General features: G+C 45.8%; 3 protein-coding genes across 3 annotated transcripts; 2 read left to right on the plus strand and 1 right to left on the minus strand.

Annotated features, from left to right (window-relative positions):
- Positions 1-5,292: 5,292 nt before the first annotated feature.
- Positions 5,293-7,202, minus strand: mafbb (v-maf avian musculoaponeurotic fibrosarcoma oncogene homolog Bb). The gene is made up of 2 exons (XM_084464576.1): positions 7,108-7,202; positions 5,293-7,001 (listed from the first exon to the last, which is right to left on the minus strand). The coding sequence occupies exon 2, from the start codon at positions 6,950-6,952 to the stop codon at positions 5,939-5,941; it is 1,014 nt and encodes a 337-aa protein (XP_084320702.1). The 5' UTR covers positions 6,953-7,001; positions 7,108-7,202; the 3' UTR covers positions 5,293-5,938.
- An 863-nt stretch (positions 7,203-8,065) lies between these two features.
- LOC311339196 (DEP domain-containing mTOR-interacting protein) lies at positions 8,066-11,104 on the plus strand (the record flags this gene model as incomplete). The annotated part of the gene is made up of 9 exons (XM_084464575.1): positions 8,066-8,148; positions 8,325-8,503; positions 8,677-8,800; positions 9,079-9,257; positions 9,735-9,935; positions 10,032-10,160; positions 10,270-10,340; positions 10,745-10,849; positions 10,979-11,104. 9 exons carry the CDS (start codon positions 8,066-8,068, stop codon positions 11,102-11,104), a joined length of 1,197 nt encoding a protein of 398 aa, XP_084320701.1.
- Positions 11,105-11,543: 439 nt separating this feature from the next.
- On the plus strand, positions 11,544-15,948 carry adnpa (activity-dependent neuroprotector homeobox a). Its single transcript, XM_084464563.1, has 4 exons — positions 11,544-11,931; positions 12,607-12,716; positions 13,053-13,145; positions 13,242-15,948. Exons 2-4 carry the CDS (start codon positions 12,609-12,611, stop codon positions 15,555-15,557), a joined length of 2,517 nt encoding a protein of 838 aa, XP_084320689.1. The 5' UTR covers positions 11,544-11,931; positions 12,607-12,608; the 3' UTR covers positions 15,558-15,948.
- Positions 15,949-16,235: the final 287 nt, after the last annotated feature.

The following is a 16,235-nucleotide window of genomic DNA, read 5'->3' on the forward strand; positions in this document are numbered from 1 at the left end:
ACTACAGCCCCTAGAGGCCTGGAGCTGTTTATCAGTCAGCAGAGAACCCAAGGCCAGCGTCCGAGCAGAGGCTCAATCCCCCCTGATCAGCACAGCCTCTGCCAAAAGCAACCGAGAGCCACAATTATCTGCCCTATAGATAGTTAGGCAGCGCTTGGGGCCAGGAGCTGTGGAAAGGGAAGAGGCCATTGCGAGTGTTGCATTTGTGTGTGTATGTGTATGTATGTGTGTGTGTGTGTGTGGGTGTGAGAGGGGGGGTGGGTTGGGGGGGGGGTGGGGGTGGTTGGCTCGTGTTTCTACAGTGCACTAATGGACGCTTGTCATCATTACGGACAGAAACAGGAGGGCGCCTGCCAGCTGCATGACCCCCATAAAACAGAGCAGGAAATCCTAGCAGAGAATGACATGGCAGGCGAATGCCTGATCCTTTCTCCCCTCTTTCTCTCTTCTCCTCGTCCCCTTTCCCTTTCTTCCCTTCCTTCCCCTCTTGTTTACGGCCGCTGAGCCCCGAGCAAAGCGGAGACCAGACCTGCCAGCTCATTTCTCGGACGCGCTTTCCCCCCTCTTCCTTTCCCTTCCCCTCCTTCACTCCACTTCACTCACTCACTCTGACTCTTCTCTCAAAATGGTCGCCTCTTTCGACTCTTTGACTGCGGTCTCGCTCCCCGTCGCCGTGCTTGGTTCATTAAAAAAACATGTTTCAACTTTCTGCCGGCTCCCCTCTTGTTGTGCAACTCAAACTGCAGCACCACACGGAAAAGAAAAGGAACATGGTGTGCCGTCGTCGCCCAGATTAAAACAAGGAGCATTTTCAATGAGCAGTGATCTCAGCTAATTCCTACTTTGGCCTTGAGGTTTAATGCCTAATAAACATTCGGTTGTTTTCCCCTCTGTTGTCGAACCCGGCCATGTTTTAACAGCATTCCTGGAACACTGTGAAGTATACTACCTGTATAATTATTACATACTGGAGGTCAACCGCTGCTCTGTTTCCAAAGTCCAGTACGGTACGGGACCTCGTCAAATCCCCTTCCATAGCGGCGCTCAGTCAAACGTGACAGGGATCTTTATCAGAGGGCTATCCTATCATATCACGGGGGCTCATGCGCCAACACGCAGAACAACAGGTCCCCAGGAAGCTAGCCGGGTGCCCTATAACAGCCAATAAGATAGCAAAGGAGCTTTTATTGCAGCACCGAGGCTACACATTAATCCACTCCATGAGGAGAAGCTCAGAGCGTCATGTGACAGTGGGCCATAGTCGTTTACAGTAGTGCCAATGTAATTACTATATGACCACAGTGAGTGGCAATGAATGAAATGCCTTCACAGTCCAATCCAGGAGTCACGTAACTGGATGATTTAAAGAGACAATGAGGCACTCTGCCTTGATTTCAATTGAGCAAATTGAACAATTTTGTTGACTGACTTGTATGTTGAACCATACAAAAATAAACAGCCAGAGTGACAGAGACGGAGATAGAGGGAGAGACAGAGAGAGAGAGTGTTTGTGTTTGTGCAGGACCGAGAGGAGGAGGCCCGCGGCCTGCGCGCACACGCTACGCGACTGCCGCGTCCGTGTGTGTACGTCTGCATGCATGCATGCGTCGTGCGTGTGCGAGACCACTGACCACGGCGTGATTCACTGTGTCACAACTTGTGTTGCGGAGCAGCGAGTGGACATCCTGATCGGAAACCGCGGCCAGCGGTGCCGTGTTTTTCCTGTGTCACAGAGCCTAACCGTCTCACAAAGAGTCACTTGACTGGACCCTCATATAGGAAGTGAAAGAGGAAGCCCCCCCCTTCCATCCTGCCCTCCACGCAGCTCTCTGAGCAGGCCCCGGCCATTGCACAATAAGAGGTAAAACATACAGCTGGGGACTGGTATTGTCCTGTTATTTAGCAGGGGCTGGGGTCAAATGTCTGCCCGGCCGACACGTACCCAGAGTACGTGTCAGCAGGGCAAACACACAAATCAGTGAGAATCGACTGCTGTTGTTTGTTTGAATTAGGGCTGATTTGGACAATGCCGAATTTGGCGAGAAGATCAACTCATTCCACTCCTATCATCCTATCAGCGGTAATCCGGGGCTGGCCATTTCGCAATAATTTACTTGACTCAACATATCTGTAATAGACTGTCTAATGTCAGTAGGCCTCGAAAGACGAGGAGGTTTGTGTTTGAATAGTCTAGCTGCTACATCAACATAGTCAATGGGCAGGATATGACAGATCTGAGTGATGGGTAATATCGCTGTGTGGCATCCCCTGATCCTGCCAGCAGTCCCCCTCGCTGCTGGCCGGAGGCCCCTGGCTGTGTTGACTGGTGTCAGTGTAGCCTGCATTCCTCTTGCCTCTCCCTACACAATGGTCAGCCTCTCCAACATTCCTCTGTCTGTGTCCACTGTCTGAGACACAACCAGGCCCGTGAAAAATCATCCAAACTCACTCAACTCCGTGCGGCACCAACCAAACCTAAGGTCACCGTCTTTCAATTATTTTCTCGGTCCTAACGTCCAGCACAAACCCTATTTGTTCTACGGCGGGGGGGTTTGAAGCTACCGCTCTATCCCCTATGTCTATAACATAGGCGGGCCCGCGTTGCCGTAAACAAATTCATCTATGCGGCAATGTCTAATTCGCCACCCAATCCTGTGAGCGTGTTTTTTTTTTTTTTTTTTTTTCATGAGCATTGTGACGACGCTCTCTATCTGTCTCCGGCTATCTCTTGTGATCATATGACCCAGCCATGCAGACACCTTCCGCTCCTGCTGACTCAGTACCCAGCCTCTGGCGCTGAGGGCTCAGGCTGGCTGCTGGTGGTAGGGAGGAGGCTGGTGGCGGTGTGGGGGGGGGGGGCGGGGGGGGGGCGCTGCCTGGCTCCGACATCAGGGGCGGCAGCCTATCACACGCGAGGAAAAAGAGCTGGCTAATCGTTTCTCCAATGGCACCCCGCACGCTGTGATACAGGACCGCAAACCGCTGTCCTCTCCAATATTCCACTTCTCCTGCCTCCCACCGCCATGGCTGCACGTTATGCCGGCGCGTGATGCCGTGTACGCAATGAGCACGCACACAGACACACACAGACACACACACACGCCACAACACCACAACATGTACAGCTTTTAGGGATGACACGTACTGGTGCGTAGATTAAACACACATACAGACACACGGACACACACAGGACACACTACACACAAACACACACGACACGCAGATTTGGCATTTATTGCTTAACGATTTTGTAATTCCATTTAGGTGTAAAGTATTAGAATTGTTTACTGTTCACAAATTTTAAGGTTGCGGTTAAGGTCAAAAAGGTTTAACATTTCTTTCCTCACAAATGTACACACATCTTTAGACGTCATATTGAGTACTACCTTCGATAACAATTGATCGTGTTCCTCAGTTTGAGCAGGTGCTGTTTCCGTGAAACAGTTCAAGTTGTCTTACAGAACATAGGCGCATATTTAAGCGTATTTTGTATCAATATATATAGGCATATTTAGAATCTGTAATAGCTACACGTAAAAAAAAACGACCCACCTTAAAATTAATTAAATGAATAGCCACAATTAATATACAGTATCACATAGATTTATTATAAACTTTTTACAGTTTTTCAAAATCAGTACAATAGCCAGTGTGACTGCGGGCCTCCTGGGTGCAGGCCCAGCGATACAGGAGCATGCAACGGGCACCTGTGGTGGAGTGTTTGGAGCTGTTTTCACTGGACAAAAGGGGTGAGGTGAAAGCTGTCAAAGGTCACTCATAAAAGGGGAACATGGTTTCCAGGCCTGTTTGAGGAGGTCACTGACAATAGTCTATCACACACACACACACACACACACACACACACACACACACACACACGCACGCATGCACGTGCACACACACACACACACGCACAGACACACACGCACACACGCACATAAACAAACACACACATGCACACACACACGCACACACGCACATAAACACACACACACACACACACACACACACACACACACACACACACACACACACACATAAACCCTTCCCAAGAGCGGTCTACGTAATATTTAAACAAACTAAAATATACAAACATAATAATAATAATAACACATTTTACATAAAGAAAAAAAAATACAAATTTTTCTGTCAGAGGTTGAAAGCAACCATGGAAGCATCATTCATGTTAAATATGAACAACACCAGCTCTTAGCCTGGACAGTGTGAGGGCCGCCTCAATAGGTTTTTGTTGGCTTGTTGGCATTTTTTAATTCCGGGTTTCGATATTATTACAAGTGTATTAAGTGTGAGCGAAACAAAAGTCCATCAGTGGCAGAATGAAACTGATTTCATGTAGATAAAATCAGAAAGACAAAAACCTGGTAATCTGCAGAGCAATGTGCTGTGGTTGTCGTTTCTCTCTTCCTCTGTGTAACGAATGCAAAGGTGACCTGTCTGTCTGAGGAAGGCAACAGAGGGGAAGGCTGATTTCCACCTCATACTATCTGAGCCACACAGCCCCTGTCACTCATGCCTCTTTGCTTTTCATGTGGCCAAGTGTGTGTGTGTGTGTGTGTGTGTGTGTGTGTGTGTGTGTGTGTGTGTGTGTGTGTGTGTGTGTGTGTGTGTGTGCAGAGAGAGGGGGGGGAATTCAGGAAGCCCTCCACACAGAGATCAAAGGTCAGAGGGAAAGGAGAGGGCCACTAACTCTTTCATTTACACTACTGCCCCCCCCCCCACCCCCCCAAAAAATAAAATAAAACAAACAAGGGAAATAAATAAAAACATTGCACTAGACTGTGCAGCAGATGACCATGTTGTTCTCTGTATCACCTCCTGAATCGTGGAGATGTCCATGTCTGTTCACGTAAGCGTGTCTCATTAACAGTAAGTAGGCCTACCGGATATGAGGTCGTAAAATAAAACATGCGGCCATACTGCAGTATATTTATAACTTATACACTTTGGGAATGGCTGTCTTTCACCAAATGATTGGCGTATCAAATCGTATTGATTTTTGCACTAATTTTAAGGGGGAACTTCAAATATCAAGTCTAATATATGTTTGGCCAATATATTTTATTGCGTACTTACAAAGCTATAGCTAAATATGTCTCCTTATCTAAAAAAAACAACACTTTAGGGCTCTTTCTGGAACACACCTCTGCTCAGTGTAACATATTTGTCCAGATTTTTAAATAATAATAATATAAAATCATGATGCGCGTTAAATATTCATAGTAACCTATATTATTGAGTAACCCTGTCATGTGATATATGATGAGACACAGATTTACAAAGTCAAATGGCTTTATTGATCCATAGTTGATGAAAAACAATTTAAATACAAAACAATTCTTGTCAATGCTGCAAATCCCTATTATTTCCTTCTTGCATATGTCTTTTTTTTATCATAGAAAGAACAGGAACCAATCCGTCCAGCAGAACCAGCGTCATAAAAAACTTGACATTTAATCTCTAGATAATTATATTGAGTAGATAAGATTAATGTGAACAATTTTGACAAAACCTAAGCAATCATGAATGCTAAAGACAAAAAAAAGAAGAAAGGAATTCAAACAAAAAAAACAAAGCCAAAATCATATGTCCTGCGTAAATAACAAATTGAGTATTCGCCAAGTGAAATCAATTTCAAGTATCTCCATTCAGATAGAATACAGGTAAGAGTATGATATATGGAATATAAAAAAGTCCCATACATGTCCCGCATGCATGCTTGGTGATTCTTCAGGTAGACGCATGATTCCTTTTTTCAATTGAACGATAAGAGTTGCAACTCGATCCACCTTATTATAATTATATTGTATGGTCTATAGATAAAGTCATAAATGCGATATTTTTTTGTACAGACGTTTTTATAGGCAACCGTTTACAGGGGGCGCCTGGGGAAAATAGGCCAGGGCTGCAAAAAGTTCACTCACATCAGATACTCGGGCGAGGAAGGGTTGTCGCTGGTCGACCCCGTTTCGTGGTAGCCGTTCGCACAAGTCAGTTTCTCGCATTTGAGTTTATAGGCGTCCCTCTCGCGGGCCAATCGATTGAGTTCGTGCTTCAGCTGCTCCACTTGCGAGGCCAGGCTGGTCTTCTCGTGCTCCAGGACGTGTTTCTGCTGCACACGCTTGAAGCGGCAGGACTGGGCATACCCTCTGTTTTTCAGGGTCCGACGCTTCTGCTTGAGACGCATGACCTCGTCTTTGGTCATCCCTCGGATGTGTCTGTTCAGCTCCCTGACGGACATGGACACCAGTTGATCGTCCGAGAACTGCATGTCGCCGTTGGACCGTCTGTCGTGGCGGCTGCTGCTGTGGTGGAGGTGGTGCGCGCCCAGGACCATGTCCTGGGACTCTGGCGAATGGGGAGCCGAGCTCTCGACGTCCTCCCCGGGATAGTGGCACTGTGTGTTGGCCAGCCCTTGCATCTCGGCGTGGCCCACCAGGGCGTCCGGCTGACGGAGGTGTCCGGGGTAATGCGGGACGTGCTCGTTCATTTGTCCGTACCCCTCGAATTCAGCGGGGAAGGGGGGCTGGTGGCCGTGGGGCGCAGACGGATTGGCCTGCACCGTTGTGCCAATAAGGGCGTCCATGGCGTCCTCGGGTGTCAGACCAAAAGACTGAGGATACATTTGCTGAGAGTAACCGCCGTTGTTAGACATCCAAAACTGTTCACCGCCCGGGTTGTTCCTCTGCTCGTTGGGGTTGAGGTTTGGCGACGAGGGGACCGAATTGGAAGGTGTGCTGCCCGGAGTGGTGGAGGCAGATTCTGGTCTTTGAAGTTGATTGCACGGTCCAATAAATGAACGATCCCCCCCATGCATTGTCTCCTTCTTGACGCCGAACTTCATCGAACTAACGGCTAAGTCGAATTCGCTGACAAAATCCATCGGGGTTTTCTGAAGTCCCAAATGCAAATGCGCATCGGCTGACATATTCATTGCAAGCTTGCTTTTTTTTTTCCGCCCGGAGTTCCGAATACCCACAGTTCTGTAATGCAGTAAACACGCAATGCTTTAGAATGAAGTTCCAAAAAAGATATATCGCAATATGTCTACAAATAAAAAAAAAACATGCGTAAGGGGTTCCACCTTACCAACTAGTGGGTCATCTGTACTGTAAGCGATGGGCTTTTCGGGGGGTAAAGTTAGTCCACGGAAATCTCAAACAGCACAATCGTGCGCGTGCTACCTCTGCCTTTTCGCGTGAAGCGCACTTTCTTCATAAAGCTGCATTGACGTGACGTCAGTGCGTTGTAGACTACACCTCCGAGCTCTTCTCCAATGAGACCACGCACAGGGCATTTGCATAAAAGCTGATGCGAGAGTATTTTCAGACCCTTAACATGTGATGGTGAGAATATCGACTAAATCCCAGTCGAACCCCATACGCTGGTCTGCTGCCATAATCCTTTGTCGATATTCGTGGTTTTACCTTTTGGCATAGCTAAGCCTTAAGACTATGTTATATTATCTTTGTGCAATTGAATCAGTCGATGTTTGTTGCTGTACACTTTTGTTGTACCGTCTCGGAACGTCAAATATGATCCCAATAGTCTAATTTGCTTATTTGTATACAATAGCCTTCATATTTTTGGCTTCACCACAACCACATAGCCCGCATTCACTATGCCTAGGCTCGTTCACAATGACTTAGGTGGCTGAATTTGCTTGTCTGACCTTCTTAAAATTCCCACGTGTAAAAGAGTCTTAATTTATGCATTAGTCTGTAATTTTTACTTCCTTAAATATGTGAAAAACAATTCGCTAACACGTGTAGGTTCCTTTGTGATTGCCCAAAAAAGGACCACTACTGACACCCTGTGGTGTTGACCAGAACTGCCGCTGTGAAACAAAGGGCTTACACAAATGGGCTAAAATATGTCCCAATATTCACCTCCCGATCATTCCCTTACCCCCTCCTCTGCCTCCTTAGGCACCCCTCCCCCAGGTCCCTTTCAGCTCTTAACTCGCTGTATACACAACACACTTCTCCCACATGACAGTTTCAATGACTATTTGGTAAACATAGCTGGCCATAAAGAGCAAAGATACATGGACCTTGTAAGCAGCAATAGGAGAAAAACCATGGTTCGACTACACAAGGCTGAAGTGATGATTGCTGGAGAGCAACTCAGGTATGGGGAGGAGGAAGAGAAAATAATTGTATGAGACTAAGTTTTGCATTACTTTGTGTATCTACATATATTACCAATCTCGCTGAGGATGATCCAGGTTTTTATCCTCTCTTTGGTGACCGGAGTGAGTCCGGGTTAATGGTTAAAGTCATTGCTGACGGTCTTTCCAATCCAAGGTTGAGGCTCCACGATGGCAAGCTCATTAAGGAACGGCGGTACCATTTGCGCACGTACCCCAACTGCTTTGTGGCCCAGGAGCTCACGGACTGGCTCGTGGCTCACAAGGAGGCACCGGATCGTTCCACAGCAATCTGTCTCATGCAGCACCTTATGGACCATGACATTGTTCACCATGGTAAGCAGGAAGCACCCAGGTGACTCCCGACTCAAGGTTACCCCCATAGGAAACGGCCTTTAGGCCTCGTTGATTGAAGTAAAAAAAAAAATGCAAACACTTTAATTCAATGGAACAGAATGAAGCGATGTCAATTTGAAGGATCATTGGGAATGTGTTTCTAATTTTCTCAGTTTGTGACAAGCGGCCCGTGTTCAAGGATGCAAAACTACTCTACCGTTTCCGCAAAGATGACGGCACGTTTCCCTTCAATAAAGAAGTGAAGGTCTTTATGCTGGGACAAAGATTGTACGAACAGTAAGAGCAGCTTCATTTGGCCAAGCAATCACTTTATTTTGAGAGCAAAAATGCTTACGTTAAGACATTCACCCGTGGATTCTGAGGGGAGAGCAAAGCTGCACACTTCTGTGCAAATGTAGTGTTGAAAATGTTTAATGGATTGGATTGTATACTTGCTTATTATGCAAAATGTCCTCTGAAATAGACGATTACTTGTATCTTTCCAAATGTAGAGCGATTTGCGTCCTTTAATGAAAGCCTTGGAATTATGTACGTGTGTGTGTTTGGTTCCACAGCCTTATTGTAGCTAAGGACTCGGTCTTGCAGCAGAGAGAGAAGCACGGTGTTATATATCAGCGCTGCTTTCCTGGCTGCGATCTGATTGACTGGCTCCTTCAGAATGCTGAAGTGGAAAGCCGGAAACAAGGAGTGGAACTGTGCCGAGCTTTGCAAGAACATGGCATTGTCCAACATGGTAAGACCAGCTCATTACAGGGACATGAGATAGGTTAACATGTTATGACCAGCTCATTACAGGGACATGGCATATGTTAACACTGTTATAACCAGGTCATTACAGGAACACGGCATGGGTTAACATTTTATAACCAGGTCATTACCGGAACATGGAATAGGTTAAAATGTTATGACTAGGACATTACAGGGATATGGCATAGGTTAACATGTTATGACCCGGTCATTACAGGAACATGGCATAGGTTAGCAATTTATCACCAGGTCATTACATGAACATGGCATAGGTTAACATGTTACTTTTTTTAGATAACCACTCTTATTAGCCCATAATAACTTTAAGATAGTAATGCGTTTAAAGGGGAGTCCTTTAGAACCGAGGGAAACAGCTTGTCCACTCGCTGATGAATACCATTAGGCCTCACATGTGACGTGGTTCTCCTTTGTTCTCCCGCCCTCCCCCCCCCCCCACTCCCAGTGTTAAAGAAACACAACTTTTTCGACAGTGGATTACTCTATCAGTTCAGCATCAACTTCCGCAGGCGCCGGCGCCTGTCGGAACTGCTACATGACAATGAGCAAGACAATGAAGAAGGACCGTCTGTGCCCGCATCAGAGGACATTCAGCCTGACGGTCTGCATAAAACACACCAAGAAGACTACACCGGTTTCCATTCTGGTAAAATAAATGATTTGGCATACTGATGAAACACGTTGAGAAAGAATTTATGTTTGGAGCATAAGATTAAATGGTTTGTTTTGATTTTTCACTAAGGTAATGATGGGAAACAGATTACTTCCGGGCCCCAAGGGAGCATGAGTGGGCTTCAGTTTCTTTCCTCTGGACTTTGCCCCTTTGCCAACCTCTCCACAACCCCACCAGGGAGATATAACCCAAAATCAGGTATCAAGTATCTCACAGCTTCATATATTTCCTATTTAAACAATATTTCAGGCGTATATACTCCAAACCATAACGGTGATAATAAAACGGTGCCTATTTGTTTTTGTAGTGCTGAGAAGAAACTTGACCTGCAAAGAGTTATTGTCACCCGGCGCACCATTCAGTAAAAGAGTGTTAACGGTAAGAGGTTAGCATTTAACGTGAAGGGTAATTACATTACTAGCAAAGAGTTCATTCAGCAACACTTAAGTTATGAATTGGCATGGCATTGGCAGTTGCAAATACATTACTTTGGAACATTTGTCAGAAAAAGAAGATCATACAGGCTAGTAATTGTGCTAATCATTACATCTGCCTCATATTAACTGTCACAGCAGATAGCCTTTACATCCTGTTGACACCAATTATTTTCCTGTGTGTAGCACTCTCTTTGACTCTGTTTTACAAGTCGAACTTGCTTGAATTCCAGAAAACAACGAGTAAAATGACAAAAGTCTGTCTTTTGCCAAACTTTACTTACAATGCTCACATCGCTCACTTTAATTATTATTCCACGCTGACTTTTCTATACATTATTTTTCAAGGTGATAGGGGACGCACTGGGCTGGGGCTTTGTCGTCAGAGGCATGGCCCCCTGCTACGTCCAGGCTGTCGACCCTGGGAGTCCAGCAGCAGCAGGTGGAGTTAAGGTTGTCCTATTTTACTATAATGTCATAAAACATCACGTCATTAAGGCACTATTTGATGTATTTTATCTTCTTATATTTTATTGTATATATTTGTAAATGTTAACCTTTTTTGGGGGGGTTTGTTACAAGATTCGACAGTTTATCTGTCAGGTGAATGGAGAGTGTGTACTCCACCTGGATTATCGGACGGTTTCTCGGCTGGTGATGACAGGACCACGTACTGTTGTGTTGGAAGTTATGGAGCCCCTGGAGTGAAAAAAAACAACCCTGCAATGAATATTCAATGTTTTGGATCTACCATTTAGACAGCTGAACGCGAACCCTTAATTGTACCACTCGTCAACGCGAGCAAAAGGCCTAACGTCACTGTTTCAATTCAAAACGCAATCAATCATATCCAGACACTTATTCAGTTGGCGTGCTACACATGTACAAACCAAACTATTTGGAATAAAAAATATTTATGTGATGGGGATTATTAAATGCTTGGGCCATTTACTTCTGTCTTGACCTGACATGAGATGTGATATTATTTTCTAAGATGCACAATAAATAAATAAATCCGTCTGGTCGCAACTTCTCCACCACCACCACCTCCTCCACCACCACCTCCTGGCTCCATCCAATGACTTCCGTCTTTTTGTCGGCGCCATTTTGGATTGAGTGTTATCTTGGCTGAAATAGATACGGCGAGGCTAGCGGCGCAGCTCGCACACCACTACGGCTAAGTCAGCAAAACAACTCAAAAAGAGCGCCGGCGAGTCTCGCACTATCCCTCACTTTGAAGCCAATCGAACATCCAGCATGTCGCTCTGACACGCCACCCTCCTTTTCGACCATAACTAGCTCGCTGGGAAACAGTAAAAAAAAAAAAAAAAGCGTACAGACAAATGGGACCTGCTAGCTGGTTAGCTTAGCTAGCTAGCACACTTACTAGCATAGAGCGAGCATCACACACACACACACACACACACACAGCACAGCACCCGGCTCCCGAGTGCGACCATCACCATTATTCACCTGAGTCCGTCCAGCCTGGCCCAGCTCGGCTCAAAACTCTGTCGGACCGGTTCATACGCTAGGTAAGGGTCTCATTCATCGGAGCGTGTGTGTGCGTAAAAGTGTCTTTTTTGTTATCCAGCGGGGTGGTTTATTCGCTGTGTGGAAGCGAGGGGGAGAGAGAGAGAGTGTGGGACTTGTGACCGGGGCTAGGTAACTTTGGGGCACGCAGCCAAGCCGCCACGAGCGGAATCGAGCATCTAGCTGTTAATGTTGGAAGCGAAAATCATCTCCAGGGTATAAACAGGCCGGATATCATCAGATGCCGTGATTTGAGTTGAGTGGTTAATTGTGGGGTGGGGGTGGTGGTGGGGGTGGTGGATTGTTGTAACCCTCCGTGTGTGGATCATCTCCGTTCGTCGTCAAACAAAATCCACTGTGTTATATAAAAAAAAAAGCGTAGGGCCCCGCTAACGATGGAAACCTTTAACCTAGCCAAACGTCCATTTGTCCACTAAAAATGATTGCTACCTGCCAGTGGGTGCTTCCCATATGCTCGCTCGTTACTCATTTGTACAATTTATACATTCTAGCATTATATTATTTACTGTGGTTCAGCGTCACGGCGACAACACAATAAAGCATATGAAAAAGACCTACGTTAATCGTTGTTTTTGTTGATTGTTCTTGCATAGCCACTCTTGTTTTGAAATATTTTATACACGTATATATATATTTTTTTGCTTTGCTTTCCACAGACATGTATCAGCTCCCTGTGAACAACCTCACCAGGATTCGGAGAGCAAGGAGGCAGGTGAAGAAAGCGCTTGGTGACATTGGGTTGGAGTACTGTAAAGAGGCGGCAGAGGTGAGTGTGCATTTATCCCACTTTTAATTTGGATAAGTAGCTCTGAAGTTCCTATTCAATTAAAGAAACGAAAATAAAGAAAATACATTTCTATTTGAAATATGATTAGACAAAATAATTTATCCTTTTGCAAATTACTACTTTGAGTTATTTCAAAAGTTTTCGTAGTTCATTTCCATTCATAGTCGTTTATAGCTGTACTTGATTTAATAATTTGACCGTGTTCCCTTTTAAACCTTGGACTGATATGTTCAAAAGTCTAAACACTGCATGGCTAGTTATCGCAAATGAAATCAAGTCTTGGCTGTGCCTAAATTCTCTTTTCTCACTATGCAGGAGTTCAAGGAGTTTTGCCCTAATGAGCAATATGTCAAGGGGACTCTTTGCCTTGAGATTTCCTCATGGGACCCATCATACTCTAAAACACAGGTAGGTTTAATGCTGCGTTGTAATTGTATGTTGCAGTCACAACAGTTTTTTGTCTGATCTTTCAAGTATTTTATGTTTTTGCTTTATGCCTTTCAGGAATATCGATCCAAGCCATTTTGCTGCACAGAGTGTCCATTTTCTTCCAAATACTACTCAGGCTACAAGAACCACTTTCGCAATGTACACAGGCAGAATTTTGAGAACAGCATCTTGCTTAACTGTCCATACTGCACCTTCACTGCGAGCAAGAGAACGATGGAGACTCACGTCAAAATATTCCACATACCCAGTTCAACTCGGCAGAACTACGGGACCATCCAGGGCGCTGCGGTGGCCCAGAAGGACAAAGTATGGCCAGACAAAGCTAAACAGGGAGACAATGTTGAGAAAGCAATGTACTTTTGCAAAAAATGCACTTACCGGGACCCTCTGTACAACATTGTAAGACGACACATTTACAGGGAACATTTTCAGCATGTGGTCTCCCCCTATCTTGGCATGGTTTCTGAGTCATCAGTCAAAAATGGTGCAAATTCTGTCAATGGCAACAACATCCTATGTAAGCGCTGCCAGTTTTCCACACGAAGCTACGAGGCATTAGTGCAGCATGTTGTTGAGTACCACGAGCGCATTGGCTCTCAAGTAACAAGCATGATTGGGCATGCCAATGTTATGGTTTCCAGGTCTCAAGCCTTCCCTGGAATGTCACAAAAGCCCTCCATAGTGACATCCGCGGGCCGTAGCTTAACATCTGAGCAAATAGGCCACATGATGCGTGGCAATTTAAAGCAGGGTCCCTCACTTCTTAAAAATCAATCTTCCATTGCTGGCCATCCGGGGCGTGTCTCAATTCCTGGAAGTAGCGCCTTGGCTGAAAGCACATCATCTGCTGTGAACACAGCCCAAACACAGAAGTGGAAGATATGCACTGTATGCAATGAGCTTTTTCCAGAAAATCTCTATAGTGCTCATTTTGAAAAGGCACATAAAGCAAAGAAAGTTTGGGCGATGGCCAAATACATAATGAAGATCCACAACTTCACCAGCAAGTGCTTGCTTTGCAATCGATATCTGCCCAGTGATACATTGCTTAACCACATGTTAATCCACGGGCTCACCTGCCCTCAGTGCCATTCTGCTTTCCACAACGTTGAGAAGATGATTGAGCACGTCAAGCAGGTTCACCCAGACGACTATGTTGGGCCGACGGCTACATCCCCGTTGACCTTTGACCTCACCATCAAACAAGACAAGTCGAACAACATACAGCTAGTTGTGATCACATTTAACATGAAGGAGTCCATCAATGGTCAAGATCCCGCTGCGTCTGCTCAGAGCAGCAGCCCACCCTTGGTTAAAGTAACCGTTCCCAAGGTGATGGACAGGAAAGGAGAAGCACACGTCAGAAATCCAACGGCTCTGACTGACAAGAGCGAGGTGGGCAAGACCCTCTGCCCGCTGTGTTTCACCATCCTCAAGGGCCCGATCGTCCACGCCCTGGCCCAGCATCTGCGGGAGCGGCACCAAGTGCTCCAGACGATGCATCCGGTCGAGAAAAAGATGACGTACAAGTGCATACACTGCCTCGGGGTGTACACGAGCAACATGGTGGCCTCCACGATCACCCTGCACCTCGTGCAGTGCAGGGCGGTGGGCCGGTCCCACGCGGGCCAGGGCATGAAGTCCGCCCTGACCCTGAACTCCTCCGGCGCCGGCTTCCTGAAGAGACGGCTGCCCGCGCCGACCACGTCCGACGCCAAGAGGTTCAAACTGAACGACTCGAAGATGACCTCCGCTGCGAGCGGCCCCCGGGACGACGCCGATCTCGTGCTGGATCCTAGAAGTTACGAGCACAAGACGTACGAGGCCCGTAAGGCCTTCCTCACGGCCTACTTCAACAAGCGCCCTTACCTTTCCCTCAAAGAAGAGGAGAAGCTGTCCGCCAGTCTGTGGCTCTGGAAGTCGGACATTGCCAGTCACTTTTTAAACAAGCGGCGGGTGTGCGAGAGTGACTGTGAGTCCAAGAAGTCTTCTGTGCTGCTTGGCTTTGACATGCAGGCCCTCAAGAAAATAAAGCATGACATGACATTCGAGGAAGTCAAACTGGCCGGCACCTCGCGCAGACCCGGAGGCCTCAAGTCTGGCACCCCATCCATGCACCAAAACAAACAATGCGAGGCCATTAACTGTACACTTAAGCTCAGTACATACACAGAGACCATATCCATTGACTCGGACAGTGAACCAGAGATCGAGGAGGGTGTGGTTGAGCATGTCGATGACGACGACATTCCCAGCGAGGACGTCCAAGAGGTAACGAAAGAAATCCAGAGCACTACAGACGGGCCTTCCAGAGGCGAGACAAACAATTTGAACGATGGGAAAGCAAATACTTTGGTAGCACTCTGTTAGTGTCCATGCTCTGAAGTGTGCCGGTCCTTTTTGAATTTGTGTGAGGATGGTGGAGACAGGCTTCAACAATAGCAACATTAATTCAGATATTTGGGCTAATGGCATGGTACATGGAAATACTGTAACAACTAATACTGACCTTCATACCAGTATTGAGAGAAAGAGAAATCAAGCTATATTATTGTGCAAAAAGTGTATGGCTTCTGTAAGTGGCATAATTTGTGACATTGTAAATAATTTAGGCATTGTACTTTGTTAGACTATACATATGTTCACTGTTGCTCATTAGTTCACTGATTTATGAAACAATTTTCCCACTTTGATATTCTTTTTTGTCATTTGTGAAATGTAACTGTATTGACATTTCACTCATAGAAAATGTAGGATATGCTAATTGTCTATGTACACGTTTAAATAAATAAGCTTATTTCCTAAAAATCCCAGATTTATTTCGTTCTTTTTGTACTTTGCAGGAGACTTTATTTTTGGGGCTTCAAATATTTGTTTACAGTGACCTATAGTTGTAGAGTATATTAAGCCCACGGACAGCATGAGTATTTTAATTATGTTATATTGCATGGTCGGATAATAATGTTACCCCCTAACGTTTAGTAATGGATCTCTTGTTGGGCCCCTAACGTTTCTTTGCGGATCGCTTGGGTTTTCCTTTTTGTTGTT

The sequence above is a fragment of the Micromesistius poutassou genome (genome assembly GCF_964030765.1).
Source record: "Micromesistius poutassou genome assembly, chromosome: 2".
Taxonomy (NCBI): Eukaryota; Metazoa; Chordata; class Actinopteri; order Gadiformes; family Gadidae; genus Micromesistius; species Micromesistius poutassou.